Consider the following 10313-nt stretch of genomic DNA (forward strand, 5'->3'; position numbering starts at 1 on the left):
AACTCAGCTAGAGTGTTCAGGGCTAAACTCTACCCCCCTACCACTGCAAAGGAGAGTCGGTGGGCAGACAGGGCCCCCGAGGAATGCTGGGAGCTGCATAGCCATTCCATACCCCCATGCCCAGGCTCTGGTGCCCCAAAGCCTTATTCAAAGGGCTCATGCTGGCACCTCCTTAACTGAGCTTCTTTTGCCAGTCTAAATGGGAGGCTTACCTCATCAGGGGCTATCTCCTGGTGGGCCTGGGAAGAGGGAGGGCATGGAGATGGACAGGGAATGGAGAGGATGAAGTACTGCTTCTAACACCCCTGCCCAAGAACCACCAGGAGCAGGTACCCTCAGTAGTGCCAGGCACTGTGTCTGTCTCACTCCCATTCATCCTTCCTTCTCAGAGCAGGCACCTACATGTCTTAGCTCTGCCCAGGAGTCGGGGCAGGTGGGAAGAGCATGGGAGTGCAGTCTGTTCTGCAAGGGGCTTACACAGGGCATGGAGGGCAGACTGAGGGCACCGTGGGCTCCTCCCCCCACCCACCATCTCTACCTTTGTTCCCCTTTCTGCATTCTGGCTGATTCTTCCCGTCAGCTTGGCATCCACCTAGGCAGACAGAGTAAAGGGGAACTTTTGAGGAGGGGAGCCCACACTGGAAAGGGGTACTCAGGCAGGGGCATGGACCCCAGCCTGACATCTGGCACCTCCCAGGAAATCAAGAGCCTGTTCAGGCCCCTGGCATCCCACAGACTCCCCCTCCTCCTTTTCCCCTCACCCACGTGATGTCGGAGAAAACAAGACCATGAATCAATGAGATCCTGTGTTCCTGCAGCCAAAGCCTGGGCATGATGCCCAGTGGGCAGGGAGGTTGCCCAGCAAGAGGTTAGGGCTAAGAGAGGAACTGGGCTTCCCTGCTACCCCTAAAGAACCTGCAAATGAGCAGGGCAGCTGGCCATGGTGCTGGGTGCAGAACCAGTCTGGCATTGCCAGGGTTGGGCCCAGGAGAGTGAGCAAGCCCCAAGGGAAGTAGTGTGGCCCAGCCTCCTGCCCCAGGTATCCACCTGTCCTGAAGAAATTGCCTTTTGATACAAGCTTCACCCTGCCTTCACTATAAGGGTCTGCGGTGGCATCAGTGAGGGTCTCGGTAGTGCCAGAGCTAGATGGGCACAACTCTTAATGTCACAGGCAGGCAGGCACAGAATCACCCAGTGGGCTGTCACTCTGCCTCCATGAACCCTATCAGATGGGTACAAAAATAGGAAGGGCTCCCAGTGCCCTCCTTTCCCCAGGCACAAGTGACCCTGGGGGCAGACTTCAGTAAGGTTGGGTGAGGAGTAGCCTCACCTTGCCTGCTTATGCCCACCTACCTTGCTGCTTTGGGGCTCCTCCAGGCAGAAGCAGCGGGTGTAGATCTTGCCCTCGGTCTGTGGATTGATCTCAATGAGCTCATTGCTCTGGGTGTCCCGGCGGGCCTTGGAGGTCTCTGGAGGGCACTGCCCAGTGTGGGGGAAGGGATAGATTCAGTACAAAGATAGACTGCCCACCCACCCACACACTCATCCTAAGAGCTCTGGGCATCCTCTTCCTGGTCCCTTACCTCCAGCACACTGTGCCCCAGAGTAGTGTCCCAACCCCCATCTCCCCACCTATGCAGGCACCAGGCACTCACCCCTCCCGGTAAAATCTCACAGCAGCCCTCCTCAAGCACGAGTTCCGGGTCACAGTAGATGTGCGCCTGCTGAAGGTCAAACTGCAGGGGACAGACCCGTTATTTTTACTTCATTTTAGCAAATAGCTCCGTGTCCTGGACCCCAGTGAGGCACAGAGATGGCCCTACCCTAGGATCTGACCTCAGAGAGTTTCTCATCTGGCCTGGGAGACCATCAGGAATACCGCTGTCACCAAACGGAAATGAACTGCGCGTGCAGGAAAGAGGGATAGGAGGGAGAAATGTTCACCTTGGCCCAGAGAAACAGGGAAGGAGAGGGCTCCATTCAGGTTGGGTTCGAAACACCAGTAGACATTCAGCAGGTGGGTATGCAAGGAAAAGCATTCCAGGTGGAGGTAACAGCACAGGCAAAGGCATGGAGCCGTGAAAGTGCGAGGGGAGGTGGACGACTAGAATGGAATCGACCAGAGGTAAAGGAAGATGCTGCTGCAGACATGAATAGGAATGAAGGGCCTTGAACGCCAGGTTAATATGTTTAGGCTGCATCTAGAAGGCAATGGGGAGCCACGAGAGGATTCTGATCAAGGGAAGGACTGAATCAGAACCAGATTCCAGGGAGCTCACTCAGGTTCCCAGAAAGTGGGAGCAGAGGCCAGAGCCCAACCTAGCACTCACCGAGACGGGCTTGGCCTGCTCAGCATCCAAGCCCAGAAAGACGTGACCCACAGGCCAGATGGGTCGCCGGGGCCCCAGAGGCTGGGAGGAGGCCGAGGTGCAGTCCACGTGCACAGAGGCCACGCGTTCTGCCACGCTCAGCAGCAGCTTGTGCCAACGCAGGTCAAAGAGTTGGGGCACAGAGAAGATGCAGGACACGAAGTCGCCATCGTGGCCCCGGGCCCGGAGTTCTAGGCTCTGCTCTTGGCTGTTGACTTCCAGAGAAATCTGTGTGGAATCGGGAAAGATGGAAGGCAGAGAATCAGAGCCCTAGGGCCACAGCATGGCCCTCTGGCTCATTTCACAGGAGGGGTAACTGAGGCCCAGAAAGGAAAGAACACTCCCTGGGGTCACAGAGCAGCACATCCTTACAGAATGAGATGGACATTGGTGGGGCGGGGGTGGCCTCGAGGGTGGGCACTGGGTGGGAGCAGAGAGGCCCCAGAAATCCCAAGCTGGGACAGAAGCAGGGCTGGACAGACACTGCTCTCAGCACCAAGAGCAACGCGGGTAGGAGTGGGGCTCACCTGTGGGTACCCATCTCCATCGGTCACTTGAAACAAATACCACGTGCTCTGGTGGGTGTGTTTCTTCAGCAATACCGTCAGCACCAGGGCAAACTCATTGGGGAGACCCCGAGGGAATACTCGTCTGGAGATAGAGCAGGGAAGGTGCCCTGAGGCTGGGGAAGAGACCACCTACTGCCCACCCTGGGCCCTCAGGACTCTTGAACCTATACAAGGTAACTGCAGGCCCACACCTCCAAACCAACACACACCATACACATCCATTCATTCTATAGACATTTCTTGAGTGCCTACTATGTGCAAGGTGGGGTCTGGCTTCTGGGGATGACAATAGAGGGAACATAGAGAAAGTGCTTGCTGTCATGGAGCCTTCAAGTCTGACAGGGAGGGGGGTGAGGGGAGCAAACCATAAATAAAGAATGCCCAGAATGATATTTCACCATCTCATAACAATAGTGACAAGTGCTTCCAAGGAATTCAGGATGCCCTGGGGAGAATAACTGGGTGCAGGGTGCGGAGGGGTGGGGGATGGTGTAGGAGAAGAGACACTGAAAAAAGATGAAAAGGGTTCAGTAGGACTTAGAGAAACAAGAAAGAAAGATAAATATTTTGGGAGATGAGGCTGGAGAGGTACGCAGGGGCCAGGATATCCAGAGACTTGTGGGAGTTTGGACTTAACCCGCAAGGGTACCCGTGCGGGCACATACACACACACAGACTCTTGCCAGATTCCCACCCCCATTCTGAGATCCTCATGATATCCACAGGATGCAGACCTGTTTCCAACCACTGTTAGCCGGAGATAGGGGAGGGACAGAGTGTGGGACTGCCAGGCATCTCCTCTTTGCCCACCTTGCAAGTCCCAGGAGCAGAGACAAGGGGGTGGAATAAAATGACCCATAGGTGCCAGTAGGCTTAGCACCTTAACATCCAGAGTTGTTAGTGAGTGTGGCTGAGGTCAGTATTGACTCCCAGCAGTCCCTTCGGGGCCTTTACCGTGTGGGCTGGGTGAGTGCGGCCGTCCCCAGTCGCAGGATGAGAGGCCCATTGGGGTTGCGGATCTTCTTGATGGCAGATGTCTTCATGAGGTTGAGGCGGCGGATGAGGTTGAAGCCTTCGGGGGAGACACCAGGTGAAGAGCTCAGCTGGCCAGATGAGGAGGGGTACAGGCCACTCCAGGAAAAAGGTTGAGAGGGGACAGCGGGACAAGATGGGCACTCACCAGTCACATTGGTCGATAAGTCACTTCTGTGTTCCAACTTGAGTCCTTCTTGCTGCGAAGGTGGGCACTGGTCACCTGGAAGAAAAATTGGCAATGGGGCAATTGGTGGGCTCAGGCTGAGATAGCTGTACAGCCAGGCTCTTAGGGATCCAGGAAGGAGTTTATAGTCCCCACTCTGGACCTTTAGCCAAACCATGCTTTGGACCAGCTATCACCTCTTGCCTTCTGGCCCTGGCTACCCTGGGAGCCAGGAGGACCCCCAGTATACAGACGGGAAGACTGAGGCCCAGAGACTGAGGCCTAGCCCAAGGCTATGAAGTGAGTACATAGTAGATCAGGATCAGAATGCCTAGAACCCAAATCCCCCAAGATCCCAAGTCAGGGGCCAGGCCAACAAGAGAGAATGGAAGAAAGTCTGGGAAGCCCTGGAGCTCAGTGGGGAGATATGTATATGCATGTACCCCCTTCCTGACATTCACTTCAGGGGTAAGAAAACATCAGGTTCATGCACATTTGTGTCACACACGAGCTTGTGCACATCCTGAGCATGTGTGAGTCGTGGATGCTTGTGCCACCAGAGACATCAGATGCAACTGGTACAAGTGTTTTCTGCAATGGGTTGGGCTCTACCCCTTGCATCCAGAGCAGAAAAGCAGGCCAGACACAGGTCTGAGTCAACAGACTAACTTTTCACCTGAACCACCACCGTGTAAAACAGCGAAAAGAGACTGAGGGCCTAAGGGGACCACAAACTCGAGGAAACCACCAGGTCCTTGGGGCTCCAGGCAGGGTCTGTTAAGGGAGTAAAGGCTCCTGGAGAAGAGGATAGCTTAATTCAGGTCATCAAAACCCTGAAGGGACAGGTGGGCACCAGGGGCCTGCCTCCTTCCAAGGCCTGATTGAGCAGAAGTGTTGGGAGAGGTGTTACAACAAGAGAGCTAGAGGCTAGAATCACAAAGGCCTTCCCATCAGTGCAGATTTGGTAGCTCGGACAAGACCGTGAATACAGCTCCTAGAGGCAGGGCATTGGACTCCCTGACTGCCTGGCTGGAAGAAGGCATCTGGGATCCCTAGGCCTGGTGACCACTGGAATCTCCCTCTCCCAGGTCTGACGAGAAAGATTATCACTGCAGCAGCAGCAGCGGCAATGGGTGACTCACCCCATGGCAATGGGCCCAGATTCCTTACAGATGTTGAAATTGTCTGCCCCATCCCCCAGGGAATCCAATGAGGGAAAGGGGAGCAAGGCACATGTGTACACATGCAGAAACACATATGTACGCACAGCTCCCAGGCAGTCACATGCACCCAGGTTCCTATCCCTCTCGCATCAGCACTTTGATTTTTCTGCCTTCTTTGGCTGGATTTGGGTTCTAGGAGTTCTATTTCTACTCAGCTAGGAGACTAAGCTATTGCACCCAGAGGGCACCCAGCAGGGCAGGGCAAGTTGCCCGGTCAACTTCCTCTGGCTTTGGGCCTTGGAAAGCTGCAGCCTCTGTCTCATCCAGTGTCTGGGCCTCAAGGCAGGCCTTTTATCTGACATCCAGGGCCAGCCATGGCGGAGGAAGAACACGTTAGCTGGAGGATGGATTCTCCACCTTGAAAAGGATTGGAGGGGCCTGGGCCTCTTTCAGGATACAGCTTCCTTTTGAAGCGATTGCTAATCGCCAGCTCCTCCCTACCCCACTGTCCCTACCAGCACTGTGAGCGGGATGGTTTATGTGTTAGGGAGGGGTTGTTGTTTCACACACAGATGCAGGAAAAGGTGCAGATGCAGAGATAGGCCCAGAGAGACACAAATATGCAGACAGAAATACAGATACACACTCTAGCTCACTTCACAAAGGCTCACATGTACAAATACCTCAGGCCACCCTGAGCCCAGCCCCCAGACTCTCCTATAAATGCCCACATGGCCCAGGAACATGGTCACATAGGTGCACAGGACTGGGCACCTCAGGGAGCCAGTCACAGGCCTACAGCACCCTGATCTTCGCATCTCATCTCACCTGTACTCGCCCCATGACTGCAGGTGGCCCAGAGACCAAGCAGCCATAGGCCTGAAGCCCAAGGTGCCCACATCCTGGTTCAGAGAAGTCAGCCACAGCCACAGCACCTGAAAATCACAGAAACCAGGAGGGTGGGTTCCTGAGTTCACACAGCACAATTCCATATGTGGGCAAATAGCAGCCAGCCCGTGGGGCCCAAGCACTGGCACTAGGGTAGCAGGAGGTCTGGTCAGGCACCAGTCCCTCTTAGAGGCCCAACCACAGGCTTTTGGTTACAATTTGGGCCAGGGTGATATTCAAAATTATAACCACCAGTATGGCATGGACATCAACCAGCCAGCCCAGAAGGCTGGCTGGAGCACTGAGATTCCAAGTGGCATCTGGCTGTGCCAGTGGAGAGTTGCTGGAATGAGGAGAGACCTAGAGGGTCCTAGAAGGCCAGGTCAATTGGGATAGCGAGGGGGCCTGAGGCAGAGGCTATTTATCAACACTTGATCAACCTGTGTGCTGTATTCATATATACTAGCCTGGTACCTGGCTAGCTGCACCCAGCTCAGCCAGGAGGCCCTGCTAGGCACCCACAAGATCAGGGGCTGACGACTGGGCTGAGTCTCCTAGCAGGCATCACAGGGTTGTATGTGTACCAAGGAAGCTTCCCCCATGGGTACAGTTGGGGGGACAGCAGGTCACCAGGGCTCAGGACCTTGTTACCAACCCCCAGTGCTGATGGATGCTCATCTTTTAGTTTTATTAAACCCTGGATGGATGGAACAGATAAATCAATGCAGATTCAGCAAGCAGCCAGCAGAGCCATACATCATCCAGCCTCCCCTGAGACAGGCAGCTTGCGCACGCATACATGGAGTCATGCATGTGTCAGCATGACACACACAAATATATACAAGCACATGTACACAGAGACACATATATGCCAGTGTATGCATACAAGCCTACCTGCATGCAGGCATCCTCACAGAGATCCATGTTCACTGATATACACAGACAGATACACACATGCATACAGCTAGCCAATGCATGGCTTTCCTGTTGGGAAGTTCTTATGCAAGTCTGACCTCATTCCTTCCAGCTGTAATGGAATTCTATTTTTCCTCCCTCAGCACTGGATAGAGAATGAGAACAGAAAGGAACCCCTCACCTCAATAGTTTGGAGATAGGACCCTAATCCCCTTCTTCCTGGGGCAAAACTGTTCCCCACCATATTCATCACCCCCCACTCTAGTGGTGTGCACATCCCAGCTCTCAAACCCTTTCCTGGCCCCTCCCTCCTGCCAGTCAGTGGAAGGGTTGCCAGCTGTTAGAGACATGTGAATGCATGTGGAGGCGTGAACATTGATGTGCTTGTGTCCCCTTCCTGCTCCTGGTCTCTGGCCTCCATTCCCCTGACCCCAGCCAGAGAAGGGGCTACAAGCATGGAAGGAAGAAGCTTCCAAGGAGATGATCGCACCCCAATACAAAGGCACAGATTTGGGGGCAGGGAGAGTCAGAACTGGAACAGAGTTTAGAGCTCATCCCCCTATAGAGAAGGTGATTGAGATCCAGAGAGGGAAAGCCACTTACCCAAAGTCACACAGCAAGTCAGGGGCAGAAAGGACCTTCAGCCCAGAGCCTGGAGGCAGCCCACTTCAACCCCCACTTACCATGCTGGAGATTCCCCTACCTCGCTTAGTAATCCAGGCAGCTCAGTGCAGCCAGCCAGGGGAAGCAGGGCCTGGGTTCCTCAGGCCCACTGGAGAATCCTCGATCACTCCTGGCTGTCCTCAGGTCCCCAGCGTCCCAGGTCCTAAGCTTTTGGGGCTGAATGCTGCCCAGCGAGGCGCGCAAGCTTGCCGGGACTACCGGCCACTCCGGGTGGGGAAAGAGGGGGAGGTTCCAGGGGGCTGGGGACTAGCCAGGGCCGCTAATGGAACACAGCTGGACCCGCCCGCCAGGCAGGAGGAGGGCGGGAGGGCCAGGAGGGGGCTCAACAGCGGCACAGGCGGCGGACGCGCAGCAGCCCTACTCCTGGCCTGGCTGTCCTCCCGGGCCCGCCCTCCCAGTTCCCGCCAGGTGAGCCAGTCAGCCAGCCAGCCAGCAAGGCGGGACCCTGCGTGCCCGGAGCTGCCCTGCAAGGGGGCTTGGGGGCAAGCGGGTGAGCAGGGAGGTCGGCCCTTTAAGAGCCAGGCCTGGAGCTGAAAGGGCCTCCCCTGTGCCACCCCCTTCCCTTCCCTGGCTGGGCCTCCAGATGGCTGGGGTATGGGGTGGAGACCCTCCTCCCCAGTTCTATGGCACCCGTGACGTGGCTGTTGCCCAAGCCTTCTTGGTCAGCTTTTTCCTGTTTCCAGTTGGTCTGTTTCTAGGTTTGTCTGAATTGGAGAGAGGGTGCTGGCCCCCAGGAAGGAGCCCGGGTGGGGGCTGGGGGATGTTGTAACTGAACCCCTTCTGCTCTGGCCTCTTTCCCTTATTCTTCCTTACTCCAGGAAGTTAGAAGGTTTCCAATCCCTGTCCTCTGCTCTGTGGCTTCAAACATACTGTTTAACTTGGACTCCATTTTCTCATCTGGAACATAGAATAATGACCTATATACTGTACTGGGTTGTTGTGAGCAGGAGACGAGTTAACGTCTGTAAAAATGCTTACTACAGGGTCTGGCCCAAAAGAGGAGCTCAATAAATATTCACTGTTATAATCATTATTATTGCAAACCAGGCAGGAGGTGGGGGTGGGGTGAGGGGTGATGCTGGGATTTGAGTGTACACCCAGCAATGGAGAGGCGTTGCTTTATATTCAGGATCCAAGAAAGCAAGAGGAATTGAGGTTGGATGAGAGATTGGGCTTCTGAGGAGAAAAGAGCAGGTAATGTGTCCAGTCTGTCCAGAGTCAGGGGCTGATCCAGGTGACCCTTCCAAGGGTCTTGCCCCTTGGCAAGCAAATTTCTGGGCAGCAAAGCTGAGGAGCTACAACAAAGTAGGTTCAAGAGGCCCATGAGTGGTAGGAATGGGTGGGGGGTGAGAGGCAGCAGCTCGAGTGCTCTGGGTTGGGGGGGTTGCTTCCTGTAGAAGCAACATGGTGGAGCCTGGCCCTATGGCCCCATCTAACCCGCCTCCAGAGCCAGAGGCGCTGAGTCAGCGGAAACCCCAACCATGGCCACGGAGGCGCCCCCGTTGTGGTCCCTGCATGGAGCCAGCCCAGATGTGGCTACGACAGTGGTGGGGCCTGGGAACCGCTGAGCTCAGCATGCGGGAAGTGGAGGGCGTAGAGCTTTCTGGGTGCTCTGGCCCGAGGGGTGGGTAGGCACAGGCCCCGCCTGGCCATAAGGAGCTGCCACAATGGTGGGCATTTGGGAAATAATAGGCAACACAGCTAGGTCAGGCTCCTTTAATCCTCACAAGCACCCCAGCAGGGAGAATTCTATTCTTATCCCCATTTTACAGATGAGAAAACCTGGAACATAGGAAAAATACAATTCACCCAGGATTACATGGTCAGTGGGTAGCTGGGCAGGGACCCCATGCCCAGCTAGCTTGGACTCACAGCACCAGTTCTTAACCACCATGCCATCCTGGGCAACTCCTACCCTTCCCCCATTCATACCCCAGACTCTCCCAGGCAGGAGGGGATGTCTGGACGCAGAGCTGGAGGAACCCAAGAAGGAGGAGTCCAGATACCTTCCCATAGCACCCCAAGGTGCTCACCAAAACAGCCAAGCCTTGGTGCATGCTAACCCTGGACACACTATCATTGACTCAGTCTAGAAATTTGCTCATGCCCCTTCCTCCCTGTGACGCATAGGTACATATATCCAGCAATGTGCACGCACACATGCTCTCACGATACATGTGTATAGACTCCACATGTGTACATAGGCACTTATATTCACACAGACACATATACACACATGATACTCCTCCGCATAAACAGACACACAGAGATACAAACTCAAACCCAGGTGTGTAATTCTCAATGCATGCACACAGCACTGCAGGTACTTGGATATGTATACATGCATGCATACACAGGTGCATGCACAAAATACAGGCAGAAACACACACATGTGCTCACAGGCATAATTACTCATATAAGCAAGCAGAGAAACCTGCAGACCTATAGCACATACACAGGTAGCCATACAGACACAGGTGGCTCTCACATGTATGCCTGTGGTGAAGCTGACACACTATATGCATTC

The 10313-nt window shown here is 54.8% G+C and overlaps 1 protein-coding gene across 1 annotated transcript in view; it reads right to left on the bottom strand.

The window, feature by feature from the left end:
- COL16A1 (collagen type XVI alpha 1 chain) overlaps positions 1-8154 on the bottom strand; it is a 49124-nt gene extending 40970 nt beyond the window's left edge. Inside the window, exons 1-10 of the mRNA XM_090268988.1 lie at positions 7806-8154; positions 6128-6234; positions 4119-4193; positions 3893-4010; positions 2897-3020; positions 2331-2597; positions 1656-1736; positions 1354-1479; positions 539-592; positions 213-239 (exon numbers count right to left, since the gene is read on the bottom strand). Of these exons, the coding sequence (XP_090125114.1) occupies positions 213-239; positions 539-592; positions 1354-1479; positions 1656-1736; positions 2331-2597; positions 2897-3020; positions 3893-4010; positions 4119-4193; positions 6128-6200 (945 nt within the window). The 5' untranslated portion in view covers positions 6201-6234; positions 7806-8154. The remainder of the gene's footprint in view (positions 1-212; positions 240-538; positions 593-1353; positions 1480-1655; positions 1737-2330; positions 2598-2896; positions 3021-3892; positions 4011-4118; positions 4194-6127; positions 6235-7805) is intronic.
- Between the last annotated feature and the right edge of the window lie 2159 nt (positions 8155-10313).

Source organism: Furipterus horrens, unplaced genomic scaffold (assembly GCF_987537825.1).
Source record: "Furipterus horrens unplaced genomic scaffold, mFurHor1.1.pri manual_scaffold_3, whole genome shotgun sequence".
NCBI lineage: Eukaryota > Metazoa > Chordata > Mammalia > Chiroptera > Furipteridae > Furipterus > Furipterus horrens.